General features: G+C 49.4%; 1 protein-coding gene across 6 annotated transcripts in view; it reads right to left on the bottom strand.

The window, feature by feature from the left end:
* Positions 1–16,389, bottom strand: part of LOC121445228 (bifunctional heparan sulfate N-deacetylase/N-sulfotransferase 1) — a 61,841-nt gene that overhangs the window by 20,872 nt on the left and 24,580 nt on the right. For all 6 annotated transcript variants that reach the window (XM_041647259.1, XM_041647255.1, XM_041647256.1 and 3 more), the window contains exons 2-3: positions 6,878–7,785; positions 1,511–2,005 (exon numbers count right to left, since the gene is read on the bottom strand). In XM_041647259.1, coding sequence (XP_041503193.1) covers positions 1,511–2,005; positions 6,878–7,390 — 1,008 coding nt within the window. In that variant the 5' untranslated portion in view covers positions 7,391–7,785. The remainder of the gene's footprint in view (positions 1–1,510; positions 2,006–6,877; positions 7,786–16,389) is intronic.

Raw genomic sequence — 16,389 nt, 5'->3', positions numbered from 1 at the left:
AAGCTAGGCAGAGTATTCAGGAGGCTAAAGATAATAAAGTCTAGACTAGCCTGGGCTATAGTAATCAACCCTGGATCAATGGCTCACAGGGTACACAGTGAGCCTGGAGCTAGAGGCCTCACCCTGGACCACAGTCTGTCAGACATTCCCTGCTAATGCAGTGAGGACCCAAACTATAATGGATAGACACTTGGGCCACTGGAAGAGTGTGCCAAGCAAGCAACAGGGCCATCTGCTTTGTTGGGGTTGGTTCAGCACTGCATGAAGATGTTGGCAGGACGGCTCAACTGGAGTGAGCTTAAATTCTTCAACAGAACACCTGAGAAAAGTGTCAGGAGCAGCACTGTGCATAAAAGCAGATCAACAGTGCCTAGGTCTGCTGTGGCAAGTAAGGGAGGGAGGAGCCTGGCCATGTGGACATACCCCTCCAGGGCCTCAGCCGGGCGCCACTGTGTAAGCCTAGTGTAGCAAACAGCCTGAGCCCCTCCCGGCACTCCCCCTTATTTTAGACCCAGTGATGGGATGAGACTTCCCCAAGTCACCAAGTCAGAGTCACTATCTGCCATGCTCCTGTTTGCAGAGTTCATTTCTGAGCAGGACAAGGCCACAACCCCAGAGGAACCCTCCTTCTAGCCAGCCCTGCCTAAGGCTTCAGAAGACAATGCCAATGGGTCTGTGCTGCCCACGGAGAGTGCCTGCCACACTGTCTAAAGCCTCCTTCAGCATCAAAGAGGTCTGTGTCTGGTGCTAATGCATCTCAAGCCCTGTTAATCTCCAGAGAGGACGCCCAGTCGGCAGGCAGAAGCTCTGGGCACTTAATCCCGTTGCCTCCGCCTGCTTTACTGCTATGCTGGCCCTCTGTGCAGCAACCACAGCAATGCCCTTCCTCTACATCTGTCTCCTCCGCAGGGTCTCCAGGGAGACTGATGGCTAAAGGACAACTGCAGCTTTTGTAAAAAATAATTATAAATAAATATTATATTTTATGAGCATTGGTGTTTTTGCCTTCATGTATATCTGTGCGAGGCTGTCAGATCTCGGGAGCCACAGACAGTTGTGAGCTGCCATGTAGGAGCTGGGACTTTAACATGGGTCCTCTGGAAGAGCAGTCAGTGCCCTTAACCACTGAGCCATCGCTCCAGCCTGGACAACTGCATCTAAAAGACTGTCCTCTGGCAGGCTTCTTTCTTGACAGTTCACAGGTATAGCTACCCTGTGTTTGTGAGGAGTGCCCACAAACAATTTGCTAAATGGTTTCAGGATTTAACATAAGCCCCCACCATCCACATACAGCTGCTGGAACATGCTGTACATGTGACTTTTTATTCTGAAGAATCTTATGGAACTGTGATAATGACAAACATTTTAGAAGAGCTAAAAGATCACATCTGGGCTAAAAGGCAGACAACAACCCTAGCCAGATCTGTTTCTGCCCGTGTCCCTTCCTCCTGAACTCCAGCATACACATGCAAAACATCTCCGTACAGTAAGACAGCAAATGGCTCCTTACCTTCACATCCTCCACCTTCATACGTGTGCCCTCCTTGCCCACAAAAATATCATCGATATCCACCAGGATGTATCGGTCCAAAGGCAGTGAGAGGCGCTTCCCTGTGAGGAAGGCCACGGCATCCACGAAGACAAGCTTATGCAGCCAAAAGTTAAGGTTGTTGCCAAACAGCACACGTTGGATGCCATCATGGAGGCCCAGATCCTGAACCACAGTCGCGTGCAAGGCGGCATGCAAGCCAGCATCTGCGCCCAGGTGTGGGATGGACTCAGAGGAGCGTGTCTTGGCCAGCAGCACTGGTTCATAGGTGGAGTGGTTGGACTGGAACACAGTCCAATCCTCACCGGGCAGCACGCCCTTCTCCACCTCGCTGGGCCGTGTCACATAGAGCAGCGGGGACTTGGGGTTGATGCTGCAGTCCTTTAGGCCCAAGTTCGAATGCAGGAAAAGAGGGAAGCCTTTGAGTTGTGCACTTAGCAGGCTGTTCTCATTGGCCTAGAGCAGGAAAGGGTAGGAGAACAGCTGTCAGGCATAGTAGAGAACAGTAATGTCAACAATATTTACAACTTCACAAGAGCTACCATATCCCTCACTGAATACACACACAGACACATAAATACACAAAGACACAGACAAACCCATGCTCACAGACATACATACAGATACACATACAGTCAGACAGATACATAGACAGACAGAAATACAAACAGACACAGGTACATGCACACACAAAGACACAGAGATAGACAGATAGACACACACACACACACACACACACACACACACACAGGCTCCCTTCCACACAGAAGGGCTGCTCTCTTGCCCTCTAGCCACCACTGAGAGTGATGTGATCTTTACCTCCTCCTCCCGGGACTTGATGCTGCCCCCATTCCCTGTACTCCATCTCCCCTTCCCTGGCCTCACTGGTGACTCCTTCATGCTCTTCCTCACCCTTCCAGACATCTGACTCCAGATATATACAGTACATTTATCCTTGTTCCTATACTGGTTCTATCATCTCTAGGACTCATAAACTCCTGTTCATCCTTCAAAACCAAACACATATACCTGCTTCCTGCAATGGCCTCCCTGGGACCATGATAAAGTCAGCTGCTGCACTGGGTTCAGAGCATCCCTCCCCGCTATGCCTATTTGAAAAGAAGGCTTTAGTTATTACTTTGGATCCCTGACACCCAGGTGGGACACACATTCATTTGCTGAGTAACTATTTTTAAGAATGAAAGAGGAACAGAGACCTGGCCGTACCTAGCACCTGATAGCTGTGGGTTCCCGGGTTAATTTATCAGTCTGCAGCTAGTTACTGTACCAGACATTATAATAAGTATTTAATGAGATATAATGAGAAAAGACAGGAAACTGTGTCAAGTGAGAAAAGCAAATGTGACCCTCCCCCTTGAGTCAAGCAGGGAGGAGAGACAGCCATCAAAGCCAGGTAAGAATAAAACACGGTATACCTACAGGGGAACAGTCACAACTGGGGACCAGCACATGCTGGGCAGTCAGCAGGCTCAGGAGGCTCCTGGAGAAAGGGCCTTTGGAGCTTGTTACAGAACAACTGAGCGACTAGAAGGAGGCAGAAGTCAAGTCCTAAGAATAGCCTGTGGAAAGGCCCTGAGGCAGGAGAAAGAACACCGTGACCAAGGAGCCAGAGAAAGGACAAGAGGCAGCAAGGTCCCTGGAGCTGTCATACTCTACCCAAGGATTCTGAATGCTGGAGAAGGAAGGAGGGTCACCCACAGGCCCCCTGTGGGGCTAGCCTAGAGAGTACCCCGCCTGAGCACATGCTGAACAGAGAGTGGACGGGAGGTGATAGTCTGAGCCTTGAGCCAGGTGCAGACCTGAGCCTGCCCAGAGGAAGCTCTTTACTAATCTTTTTTTTTTTTTTTTTTTTTTTTTTTTTTTTGGTTTTTCGAGACAGGGTTTCTCTGTGGCTTTGGAGCCTGTCCTGGCACTAGCTCTGTAGACCAGGCTGGTCTCGAACTCACAGAGATCCGCCTGCCTCTGCCTCCCGAGTGCTGGGATTAAAGGCGTGCAGTCAGGCCTTTCTCATTCCCACAAAGCTCTGCAGGGGCCTGGCTCTGTAAACTGTGATAGGGAACCACTTTAGATCTCTAAATGCAGGAAGTGCCTGCCAAGACCCCATCCTGAGCCAGCCTCAGTGCTGAAGTGCAAGAGACTGCGACCCATCCTCAGAGACACCCTCCTGAGGCTCCCAGCTCCCCACCACAATGCTAGGCATTGGCCGAGAGTATGACCTATGAAGGGACCAAAGACAGACACATCAGGCCTTGTCTACCACTGCTGGGGCCTGGGAACTCACCACAGGCACTGGAGTTCGGGGATCCCATTTCCAAGTCTGGCCCCGAGCTTGTTGTGAGGTGCTGAAGAAGTCAGCCATGATAACTACCACAGGCAGCCATGAAAGGAAGGGAACAGAGGGTCTAGGGCCAGAGGTGCTGGCCCTGTCACAGGGTCCTTCCTACTCCTCAGCACTGAGACAGGGGTGACCCTGACATAAGGAGAACCTGAGCAACGCGTGGGATATGGAGGCCTAGCACAGACTTCCTTCTCAACTGGCGAGACACACTGAGAAACCCTGTATCCTTCTGGGTCTCTAGTCGGTCTGCTCCTATGCGGTCTTCTGAGGTCATCCACTTAGAAGCAGTAAGCTGGGCTGTCAAATCTTGGCTGGGCGGCATACTAACTATGTCACTCTGGTAAAGCCACTTAATTCTGAGTCATGTTATCTGAGAACAAAGTGCCTACTCCATGGGACAGAGCACACAAAGCAACATGCTGGGCACTGAAAGGTCAGGTGGCCTTTGCTGGCCCTCAGGGTGCATTCAGATGCAGGCCATCTACTCCGCAAGGCAGATGCGTGACTTTGTAGGAATGGCACAGGTGAGGACCTGACCCCATCTCAAGGACTTCTCCAGGGCCCAGTGTCAGAGCCACAGACCAAGAGCAACCACTACGTTTGCTGAACTGGAGTGGACACGTCACCCCCGCAGCCACTGATGGAGTGACTGCCGGCCTAGTCTTCAGGGCTTCCCTCAACTGTCTGACTTCTAGCAGGGTCTAGAGGCAGGATCTGGAACTCGTCTCACTAGCTGAGCACCCTGGTCATGGTCACAGAGTCTGGACTTTTAAGCTCATGATTTCACCGCGCCTTGACAATCTGGCCTGAAAGAGACGGAACTTGAGCCCTGGCACAAGCCCTTGAGTCTAACAGCAAGGAAGCCAGCCTTAGCAGAAGAGTAGTGGTGTGCCTCGACCACCAGGAGGCGTGCGTTCTAACCCACAGCCACAAGCCGCTGCTCAAAAGCCAGGAGTCTTGACTTATGCAACAGGGCAGGGAGAGCTGCCTTTGCCACTGACCCCAGTGAGACTGAGCGCATGTCCCTGCTCTTCAATGGGCCTCATGCTTTTACCATACACAAGGAGCTGGGGATTACACAGGGTTTGAGTTCTGTTATTTTAACTGTGCTCAATGTCCAAGCCCCAGGCCTAAAGAAGCCCAGTACACAATACAGGGCTTCTGGCACAGACCTCCACTGAGAATATTCAGCGCCGAGACTCATCAAACCTTAGAAAGACCAAGCCTATGGCTTCGGTTATTTGGACTTGAATCCTGGACAATTTCTTTTTGTTGTTGTTTTGTTTGTTTTCTCAAGAAAGGGTTTTTCTGTGTGGCCCTCGCTGTTCTGGAACTTGCTTTGTGAATCAGGCTGACCTTGAACTCAGAGATTCACCTGTCTCTGCCTCCCAGGTGCTGGCATTAAAGGCGTGGGCCACCACCACCTGGCATTGAATACATTTCTTAACCTCTTTCTGCCTCAGTTTCCCCTCTCTTAAATCACCATACCCTCTGCCTGCCATGGAAAATGGCTTATTAGTGAGAAGTAAGTTAATTTGTGCAAAGCAGGCAGGCAGCACAGGGCACTGAAGGAGCTCTTAATAAACGTCAGCCGTTCTGATGATTCTCAGGCCTGGGGCTCTGAACCAACCTTAATGAAGTTCATGGCAGGAGAGGGGAGAGAGTATAGGAGGAAAGAAAAAAAGCACAGACAATGGAGCCAGCCTAACTTTCTGCTTCTGTGAAGCCATAAACCAGGCCAGCGTTCCCCAGAGGGTGCTCTGTGAAAGAGATCAAGCTGGCTGAGAAACATGGCACTGGGCAGCTCCACTGCAGGATTTCTAAGGCCTTTGGTGTTTTGACTCACTATCCCTTTTCAGTGCAGAGCCTCCTGCTGTATTAGTGCATGAAAGAACATGCTGTGGGAAGCCTGAGCTAAAGCAGGCCCTCCCAGCACTGAACAAAGGAACAATGAGCAGAGAGGGTTGGAACATGGGCACCTTCTGCCCGATTCTATCCATTGCTCTAGGTACAAACACCATGCAATAGCCCTATGCCCTTCCCAGACCCTTTAGGCTGCTTCAGAGGGGACAACTTTCCTGGCTGAGCACAGAAGCCATTGGCCCCCATAGCCACTCCTGCGCCCCGTTCTCTGCTCCTCCTCATCGTCCATATCACCCCTGCCAGGGCCTCTGTGCTTCAGTCACTGCCTACTCCATGGCTACTATGCTAAATGTCAGCTCTGGAAGAGCAGGGCCCTGCCCGTTCCCACTACTCTATGTACTAGTCCTCAGCACAGGGCCCAGCACACTGGAAGCATCCAGTAAACAAATGTCCCCTCAAAGCCCCCAAGTCCCCAGCTGGTGCCTGCACTCATCTTTCATGACCATACACCATTGTTCCTGCCCTTCCTCAAGGGCAGACCTTCCATGACAAGCTTTAAGCAATAACCCGGTCCCAATCCCAGGGGTGGTCCTGGGAACTCCACAAAATCCAGAACAGCTCCCCTCCTGCAAACTGGGATTTCCTTCTCCTTTCTCCTAGTGTAAAATGGCTCCGGTTTGAGAGAAATACAAACTTCACACCCCCCCCCCCCCACTATCGATCTCCAGGAGGAAGGCTGTAGATAGGGAGCCAACCTGCCTCAGGTGGGGGACCACACTCTTAGGTCTGCACCTGCTCATCCTGAGACGACTGCCATGCAGGGTTCAGCATCCCTAGCAGACTATGCCTTTCCTGCCTTGCACCCAGCCCCAAGTCTCCTTCAGGCAAGCACCTAGTGTGCACTGAGTCCCATGTGCAGCAGACAATGCCTCCAAATATCTTATTGAGCATTCATCAGCAGGAAGCAGGAACCCCTTTAACCTTGATGACAAGCCCAGGCGCTTAGTGCTACCACTGCACTCGTTTACAGTGTGAACTGGGAGGTGCTTGGCTAATAAATATAGAGACAGTGCTGGGCACTACTCAGAAACCTGCTCCTTGAATACCTTGAAGAAGCCAATGATGCCCACACCATAGGCCACACAGTACTTGTCCAGCAGCTCCCGGTTCCAGGCATCCAGGTTGACATACTTGAGGATGTTCTCATAGATGATGAGGGCAAAGCGGCCACGGCCCTTGTCAGTGAGTGTGGGCATGTCCCCCTTTCCTGGAGCAATCTCTGTTCGGTACTTGAAGCGGCTAGATTCCAGGATTGCCACCACCTCCTGGCCCAGCTGTGAATAGAGGCTCTCCACAAATACCAGCACCAGTGGGTCCGTCCGGGAAGGGGCAACTGCCTGCACAGGCTTGATCGGCAGGAGACGGCTGGGAGCCACAGGTGGTGGGTCCCCAGAGTCAGACTCAGAGGCATCTGCTGAGGGCTCAAGGCCCCGGTTCCAACCATACAAGTAGTAGGCAGAGACAAAGACACTGAACAGGCAGAAGACAAACAGCAGAAAAAGGACAGCCTGTGGGGACATGTGCCGACACAGTCTCCGGAGGCACGCCAGAGCAGGCATCCTGGCCCCCAAGATCTCAACCAGCAGAGGCCCAGCCTGGCCTGGCCCCCTCAAGGCCTCACACAGGAGGCCCAAGAGTTGTCCACTGAACTGAGAAATTCGGAGACTTAGGAAGTAAGACGTTCAAAGGGCAGTGGAGAGAAGGATCCGAGCCCCTGGCCCTTTCTCCCAGCCAGGGGCACAGTCAACAGGCTGGTCTTGCTCCTTCCTTCCTCTACACCCCTTTATGTCACCATGGCAAACCCCAACGTGGTCCTGTGCAGAGCAAAAGTGCCCCAGGGCGTCAGGGCCTCCTGGGAGTGGTCAACAGCAGGTCAGAAGACAATGGGCCAGCCAGGGGGTGCTGCATGCCGCTTGCTCTCTTGAGTTGGACCCACAGGGTGAAGGCTGGGGAGCTGGGGAGAGAAGGAGAGAATCAGAGTAGGGCTTTCACAGCTGACCACAGAAACCTGAGTCCTGTCAAGGTGGGCTCATGTTCAGGAACTGCCACCCAACCTGACACTCTTACCTCTGTGAGCGTCAGTCTCCCCATGTGGGAAATGAAGCAAACAACGGTAGCCATATCATAAGGAGTTGGGAAATGAAGGCCAACAATGGAGAGAAACCACTAGGAGTGCACTTACCGAAGCATCCACCCATGGCAGCTGTAAGTGCTCATCATTATTAGCCAAGAAACTCCACAAGCAGGGCTGGAGCGATGGCTCAGAGTAACCTCAGTACTCAGATTGAAAGTACTGTTCTTGCAGAGGACTGGATTCAGTTCCCACCACCTACATGGAGGCTCACCAAGATCTGCAGCTCCAGTTTCACAGAACTCAATGCCTTCCATAGGTACCAGGCATGTTCATGGCACACATACATACATGCAGGCCAAACACTCATACACGAAATACAAATGCAGTATCTTAAAGAAAAAATCCAGACGCAAAATGTGACACTGAACAGCTGCCAAGGCCTGGGAGGAAGAATGTCCCATCAGGACCAAACAGCACAGCCTCCTGTCCACTCCCTCCTGCCTTTCCTTCCCTCTGCCAGCCTTTCCTGGGTGACCCTAACAACCCCAGTCCCTAACAGAAGCAGCCAGAGCAGGGATCCAAGCCAGCTGTGTACAAAAGCCTACAGGACGTCACTGCTGTTGAAACATCAGGGAACTCACCCTGTGAGGTTCCTCCACGCTGGACTGCGGTGAGGACTGATGGAACAAGAGGACCTAAGGACACACTGTGGCCTGACACAAGGACACTAAGAAACAGAGGTGGTAAGCATTTCCCAGATGCAACCATGTCTTCAGGGACATGTCTGACAACCTTGGACACCAGGTGACCAAATGCCTGCCTGAGAACCAATGAGACAGGACTTCCTCTACAATGGCCTTATCCACCCAGACAGCCACAACTCTACACTCTAGCTCTTTCCCAAGCCTGTGCCCCACTAGGGGGCCCAAGTCAGAACACCCATCTCTCTCTGGAAAGAGTAAACAGAGACCACACAAGCAGTGCAAAGGCTCCATTCCCATGTTTCCACAGCAACCCTAGACACCACCCTCCAGCTCCTGTTTCAGGAGTGAAAACCACCAAACCTAGAAGCACCTTCCCATAGGGCACCATGCAGACTAGAAAGTGCTCAAATGGGCCAGCAATCACGGAAGTGAGACAGACTGGGCTGAGGTACCAGATGGGGAACTGGGAGTCTGGGGGTTGGCTTAGGGGTAAAGGTCGCTAATCTCCTCCTAGGCCCAAGACTCTCTGATGTGCTCAGCATGGGGACCATATGATAGACAGCAAGAGCTGTACTTCTAGGAATTCATCCTGAGGGAATCACTACAGAAGCACAGACGAGTTGGGCAGTGGGGGAAGGAAAGGGAGGGACAAATACAAATAAAGTAAAAGGCCTGGAGAGCACCGGCTGCTCTACCAGAAGATCGGTGTTCTATTTTCAGCACCCACACGGCAGTTCACAACCACCTGTAACTTCATTTCAGGAATCCAAGGCCCTCTTCTGGCCTCTCTGTGGGCACCAGGTACACACATGGTACAAAGACATACATACAGGCAAAATACTCATACGCAAAATAAAAAAAATAAATTTAAAAATTAAAAAATTCATGTATAATTTTTTAAGGAATAAAATATAATGATACAAATATATGAAAATACCATAATGAAGTCCATCATTTTGTATGCACACTTAAAAATCCTATGGAGAGGGGCTGGAGAGATGGCCAGAGGTTAGGAGCAATGACTGCTCTTCCAGAGGTCCTGAGTTCAATTCCCAGCAACCACATGGTGGCTCACAACCATCTGTATATATATATGGTGCCCTCTTCTGGTGTGCATGCAGAACACTGTACACATAATAAATAAATCGTAAAAGAAAAAAATCCTGTGGAGGGACTGGGGAAATGGCTCAGTGGATTGACGTGCTTGATAAACGAGCCTGATCCCAGGACTCCTACAGTGAGAGAGGAGGCTGAGACAGCAGGAACCCCAAGAAGCTATGTGCTGGCTAGGCTGGAGTAAGCAGCAAAGCCTCAGCCACAACCAGACACCCTGCCTCAAGCAAGGAAAGGAAGATGGAAGATGAGAGCCAACTCCACATACATGCCTTGGCACGCACAAGCCTGCTTTCACACACACGATCATCCAAACACACCGTTAGAGAAACACAGAATGGATTTGTTTGTTTGCTTTGTTTTTTTCAAGACAGAGTTTCTCTGGATGTCCTGGAACTCGCTCTGTAAACCAGGCTGCCCTCAAACACACAGAGATCAGTTTTCCTCTACCTCCCAAGTGTGGGGATTAAAGGTGTGAGCCACCACTACCCAGCTAAATAAATTAAAAAAAAAAAAAAAAGGATTTCTCACCAGGCAGTGGTGGTGCACACCTTTAATCCCAGCACCCAGGAGGCAGAGGCAGGCAGATGAGTTTGAGGCTAGTCTGGTCTACAAAGTGAATTCCAGGTACATCAAGGCTACCCAGAGAAACCCTGTCTCAAAAAAACAAAACAAAACAAAAAATTTCTCTATAGGAATCCAAATCCCTGTGCCGCTTATAATGGCAAATGCCCAACATGGAGGTATTCTCTAGAAATCATAATGCAAGTCAGGTATGGTGTCACATGCAATCTTAGCACCCAAGAGGATGTAGCAGGATGACCACTCCAAGTTTGGGACCAGCCTCCTGTATGTAGAGTTCAAGCCAGCCAGGGCTACACAGCTAGTCCCTGTCCCAAAAACAAGCAAACAACAATTCCTAATGTGATGATGGGATCCTAGATAAACAAAGCACATAAAGAATACTGACAGACATCTGCCACAGGTGTGCATGTGTGTGCGCATGCATGTAGAAGCCAACGGCCTCAGGTATCATTTTTCAGATACTGTCTACCTTTTTTCTGAGATAAAGACCTCTTACTGGACTGGAACCCAAGTCTATGCTCCCTGCCAGTGAACCCTAGGGATGTGCCTGTGTGCCTCCCCAGTGCTGAGATTACAAGCACACCCTTTCTCTTGATACATCATTAGGTGGGAACTCAGATACTCAGTCATGCAAGGCATATACTGGCTGAGCTATCCCACAGCCCCTTGCCACATGTACTATTGAAACTATCTGTATAAATTTATTTTTGCTAAATATTTTTATATACAGGATAAAAAATGGTACTAAATACACATACACACACACATACCATGTTAACATGGTATTACTGGTGATTTTAATGTTCTGCTTTGTCGTCTGAAATGAGGAGTTGGTCCCATCTGTGCTATGATGCACCCTGACCCTGAGCATATATACACCTTGTCCCTCTCTGGGCTTCCTGCCTGTTAGAGGGGGTTGGGGGCCCTTCTATCTCTGACATTCTGCACTGTGTGCAGCTGGGAAAGAGGCTGCCTGTTCAAAGCAGACATCTGTGATGGCAGGGAGTAAGTAAGTGTGGCTGGTGGGAAAGGAACATGGTATCTGGAAGAAGTTAGCAGCATTTAATCTCTACAAACAGATCAGGAGGACAGAGGAAGGCTTCTGGGGCTAGAGGTACTTGAGCAGGACAGAGCAAGGACTAGCTAAGAATGGAAGAAAGATGGCTTGTGCAGGAGCCTGGAGATAAGGAAACGTGTGATGCCTTCCAGGATTCCCTGCAGTTCCAGAGAGCAAAGCACCAAAGGGCAGGTGTCCTGGAGCCAGGAAGGCCAGAGCGACCAGCATCTCACTCACCAGTGATAGGAGCTGTCTACAGCCAGAGCCATGGCTAGGCCTGACCTCACACCATGCCGACAGGAACACAAAGCTGGGGGTGGTCCCTGCCCACACCATCCATCCATCCGGCCCTACAGAAGGGGAGGTGGTGAGCTCATGTGTGTGTCCCTGTCCCTGTCTGCCCCATTAACAGCCTTTCTCCTTGTTAGTAATGCAGTTCATGGTCTCAGGCATCTGGGGGTCAAGAATCTGACATCATTTTTCAGATATTAAAGGACTGCACACTTTAAACCAGGGCTCTGCACAGTGTTACATCAGCTGTAACAATGAACTCTAGTGGGGGGTCATCAATAACAGGGAGACTACGTACAGCAGGGAACATTACTTTTCTTTTAGTTTAATGTAAAAGCAAACATGTTCTTCAAATAAAGGAGAGACGGTTCAGTAGTGAAAAGCTCTTTCAAGGGGCTGGAGAGATGGCTCAGTGGTTAAGAGCACTGACTGCTCCTCCAGAGGACCCGGGTTCAATTCCCAGCACCCACATGGCAGCTCACAGCTGTCTGTAGCTCCAGTTCAAGAGAATCTGACATCGTTATACCAATGTGCATGAAATAAAGTTAAATAAAGTTTTTTTTTTAAAAAAAAAAAAAGTTCTTCCAAGAGACCTGAATTCACTTCCCTCCACCCATATTAGGTAGCTCACAACATCCTGTAACTCCAGTTCCTGGGAATCCAACACTCTCTTCTAGCCCCCATTGGCACTCCCACATATGAAATACAAAATAAATTTTTAACTTTGAAAAATACATACGTGTACATATATTGTAACTGTAATAATTCCAGAACTCAGACCAGGAGCCCAAGTCCAAGCAAGGACCCAGAGTCCTACATTAAGAAACTTTCTGATTACTCACGCAGGCTGTAGCCAGGTGGCATCACGTCAAATCAAGGTCCATCACCTAGGAGCTGTGTAATCTTGGACAATTAATTACTCGGTGCCTCAGTTACATCACCCATAAGCCAGGCACTTACACACTACTTCTTGGGTTGGGGAAAATGAAGTGAGCTCTGACGTAGCTGGGCTGACTGCACTGAGCTGTCCGCTGCTGCTAGTGCTCGCTCTTGTTGCCTCCTGACCACACTCACAATGATCCCTCACAACATGGACAACAGCTTAGTTCACACAGACTGCAGAGCTCATCTCTCTGGCAGCCCTGGAATCTGGCCGGGGCAAGCCCTGATTTCACAGAGGGAGAACAAGTGTATAAGTGGGGTGCCTGTTCCATGCAGTAAGAAGCCTGCCTAGCCCAATGCCACCTCCTCATCTTCCTCCTCCTCCAAGAATTCCCATCTTTAAAGTGTGTGGCTTTTCCCACCAGGCAAGGGATATAGGCCTTGGCAAAGTCCAGGCCAGACAGCAAATTAACCAGCTTCCTTGTAAACAAAACACTGACGTCCCAGCTTCCTGGTAAGGAGCCTCTGCACAGACTACCCATCACCCATCAGTAGCTACTGAAAGCCCTTCTCACCCCCTGCATTATAGAGCACCAGTGGCCCATGGGACAAAGAACTGGGAACATCTACTCTCTCTCTAGAATCACCAAGGCTTCAGGACAGCTGAGGCAATCCGGGCTCTTTCCCATAAACCACAGTCTTGCCCAGCCAGTCACCACATTAGTCAGGTAGCTCATGATGTTCCCATCCCCAGAAATGCCTCCCCCAATCTCTTGAGACACTTAATCATTCTCCACATGCCAATTCCAATGTCACAGTCTCTCTGAAGTCCTTTCCAACCATCCCATTCTCACTCCAGGCCTATCCCTGAGCATCCCCACCCTTTGCTGGAGGGTGGGAAATATAGCTCTGGAACCAGAGGGTGGATATGTGTTCTCAAAATGTTTTTCTTTCGTTTTGAAAATTTCCTCCAAAGGTTAGAACCTTTGTAACTTCTCTTTCAAAAGGGTACACCCAGGACTGGGGGGCCGGCTCAGTGGGTAAAGCACTTGTCACATAAACATGAGGACTGGGGTTTAGATCCTCAGCACGTACACAAATGTCAGGTGAGCATGGCCATCCACCTGTAATCCCATGCTCAAGAGGCACACTGGTGGAGCCCCCAGTGGTCTTTCTAGTTTGACTGCCCAAATTAGAGAGTTGGGTTCAGGTGAGAGACTCTGCCTCTGTATGGAAGGTAGAAAGTTAATTAGGAGAGGGAGAGAGAGAGAGCATGCTCTAGTAACAATCAGGTGCATATCCCTACATCTGACGTCCACAAGACCCTGTCCACCTGGCTGGCTTCTCCCCAAACCCTGGGAGTCACACAAAGGTGAGGACCACATATTAGTCATTAGGAAGGCTCCCACTTTTCCTCAGATCCCAATGTCTCCAGATATGATAAATAGCTCCCAGGCAAGGTTCTTTAAACCACTAAATTTTGATTCAAAACTGATTCTTCCTGACTTTGAGTTAGTCTTTCATTCCTTCAAGAAGCCCAGAGGTCCCTCTAATGAAATTATAGCGACAGTTAACAATCATAATCATCACCATGACTGGTACTGACACTACACGTGAAGCGTTTGCTATGAGCCTCACACTGTGGTTTTTGTTTTTAGCTGGGGTGAGGGGGTGGGAAGTGGGGGGAAATTGGTAGAGGTTTTTTTTGTTGTTGCTTTGTTTTTGCTTTTTGGAGACAGGGTTTCTCTGTGTAACAGTCCTAACTGTCCTGGAGCTAGCTCTGTAGAACAGACTGGCCTCAAACTCACAGAGATCCACCTGCCTCCGCCTCCCAAGTGCTGGGATTAAAGGCATGAGTCACCACTGCCCAGCTACATCCTGTACTTTCCACATTTTATACCTTATCTCATGTAATCCTTACATTATATGTCAATATCCTCTCATTTACAGTTGAGAAAAATTAGGCTCAGAGACGTCATTTTCCAAAAACCACACAGCTAGTCCATTGTACAGCTGAAATTTTAATCCAGACTCCATGAAAAGGAGTGCTCCGGAGCCACAGGAGACCCTTAGCTGTGCAGCTTGAGAAGGACCACAGTCACAGAACCCTCCAGCCCTTACCCTGACTTCCACTGCACTCTCCCAGTCCCAGCCTTAGCTTTCCCTGCCAAGGTGCTAGAGATAATGAATGAGATGCTCTGGTTGTCATAGAGACACCATGGCAACCCAGCACTTTTGGGAAATACCACAGTAACTGTGGCCACTGCTCTAGAGTCGAAAGTCACTCCCTAACCTACATCCCTACCTCAAAGTGCTGCTCCTCCACAACCCTTGCTGGGACCCATAGGAAATGGAAGATTTCCTATAGAGCAGACTGTTCAGAGCATGACAACAGGAGAGGGGGTAAGCAACTTGGCTCAGGTGAAAGGGTGGGTTCCAGGATTGAGACTGAGAGACCCCAGAATAGGCAAGGATTAAGTGAGCTATAAATCTGAGGGTGAAGTGTGTTACCATGTGCCAGCAGGCCCTGAAAAGCACTATGTGCTATTTTCCTTTATCCAAACACCATCAGGAACAGAAGCCAACAAAGTGACTGCTAGCCACAGTCAAAGTTCAGGCTGACAACAGTTTGAAGCTTGGCTTCATTATTTACCAGCCTGTGACCTTTATACAAATCTCCCAACTTCTCTGAACCTCAGTTTCCCTTCCTCTACTGGGGAAAAGAAAGTGTAGTCATGTGATATTCCTTTCTATGATATGTATGGCTGGGTGCAGTGGCTTTGGCTTATACTTGTAATTTCAGCACACAGGAGGCTGAGGCAGGATTGCTGAGAGTTTGAGGCTAGACTGGGCCACAGAGAGACTTTTTTGTTTTGTTTTTTCAGGGTTTCTCTGTGTAGTCCTGGCTGTCCTGGAATTCATTATGTAAGCCAGGCTGGCCTCAAACTCAGAAATCTGCCTGCCTTTGCCTCTCAAGTGTACCATCAATGTGTGTGTGTGTGTGTGTGTGTGTGTGTGTGTGTGTACAGGTGTGTGCTGTGCACAGTTTATGAGAATGTGAAGATGTCAATACTCACAATCAAGGTGTGGAATGGACAGAAGACACTGGCTACCCTCCTCTATGATTACTATGGCTTCTCCACTTATTTATTCCCTTGAGACAGTCACTCATTGAACCTGAAATCTGCCATTTTTTAGCTGGGCTGACAGCCAGTAGGCCCCAGCAACCCTGTTTCCACCCCCACTCTCCAACCGTGCTACCTTCCGGCATGGGTGCTGGGGCTCCAAATTCAGCACTCTCACCCACTGAGCCCTCTCTCCAACCCCAGACCCCATCTTAAAGATAAAGAGGGGAAAAAAAAGGGAAAAAAATTCTGACAAGCAAGATTATGAACCATATTCACAGTTAACAAAACATGCTTTAACTTTCCTGTGAACTTTGCAAAGGATTTTTTGATCTTTTTTACCTATGTTTTTAAACTTAGCCTGTAAACCTATACATTTCAAAATGCATCTTACAGGCTGGAGAAATGGCTCAACAATTAAGAGTGCTGGCTACTCTTCTAGAGGATGGGGGTTCAGTTCCCAGCACCCATCTGGCAGCTCACACCTGTCCGTAACTTCAGTTCCAGAGCCTCTGATGCTCTCGCTGGACTCCACAGACACCAGGCACATACTCAGTTCACCAACATTCATACAGGCAGAACACCCATTCACACAAATTTAAAAACTAGTAATAGAAATATCAAAAAATTAATTATTTTTAAAAATAACTCCAATTAGCTTTTTTTAAAAAAAAAAAAAAGCCAGACACAATGGCATACACCTTTAATCCTAGCTAGCACTCAGGAG

The sequence above is a fragment of the Microtus oregoni genome, unplaced genomic scaffold (genome assembly GCF_018167655.1).
Source record: "Microtus oregoni isolate MIOR12 unplaced genomic scaffold, Mior012 000168F_ref0000490, whole genome shotgun sequence".
Lineage (NCBI taxonomy): Eukaryota > Metazoa > Chordata > Mammalia > Rodentia > Cricetidae > Microtus > Microtus oregoni.
This window is presented reverse-complemented; position numbering and strand designations above follow the sequence as displayed.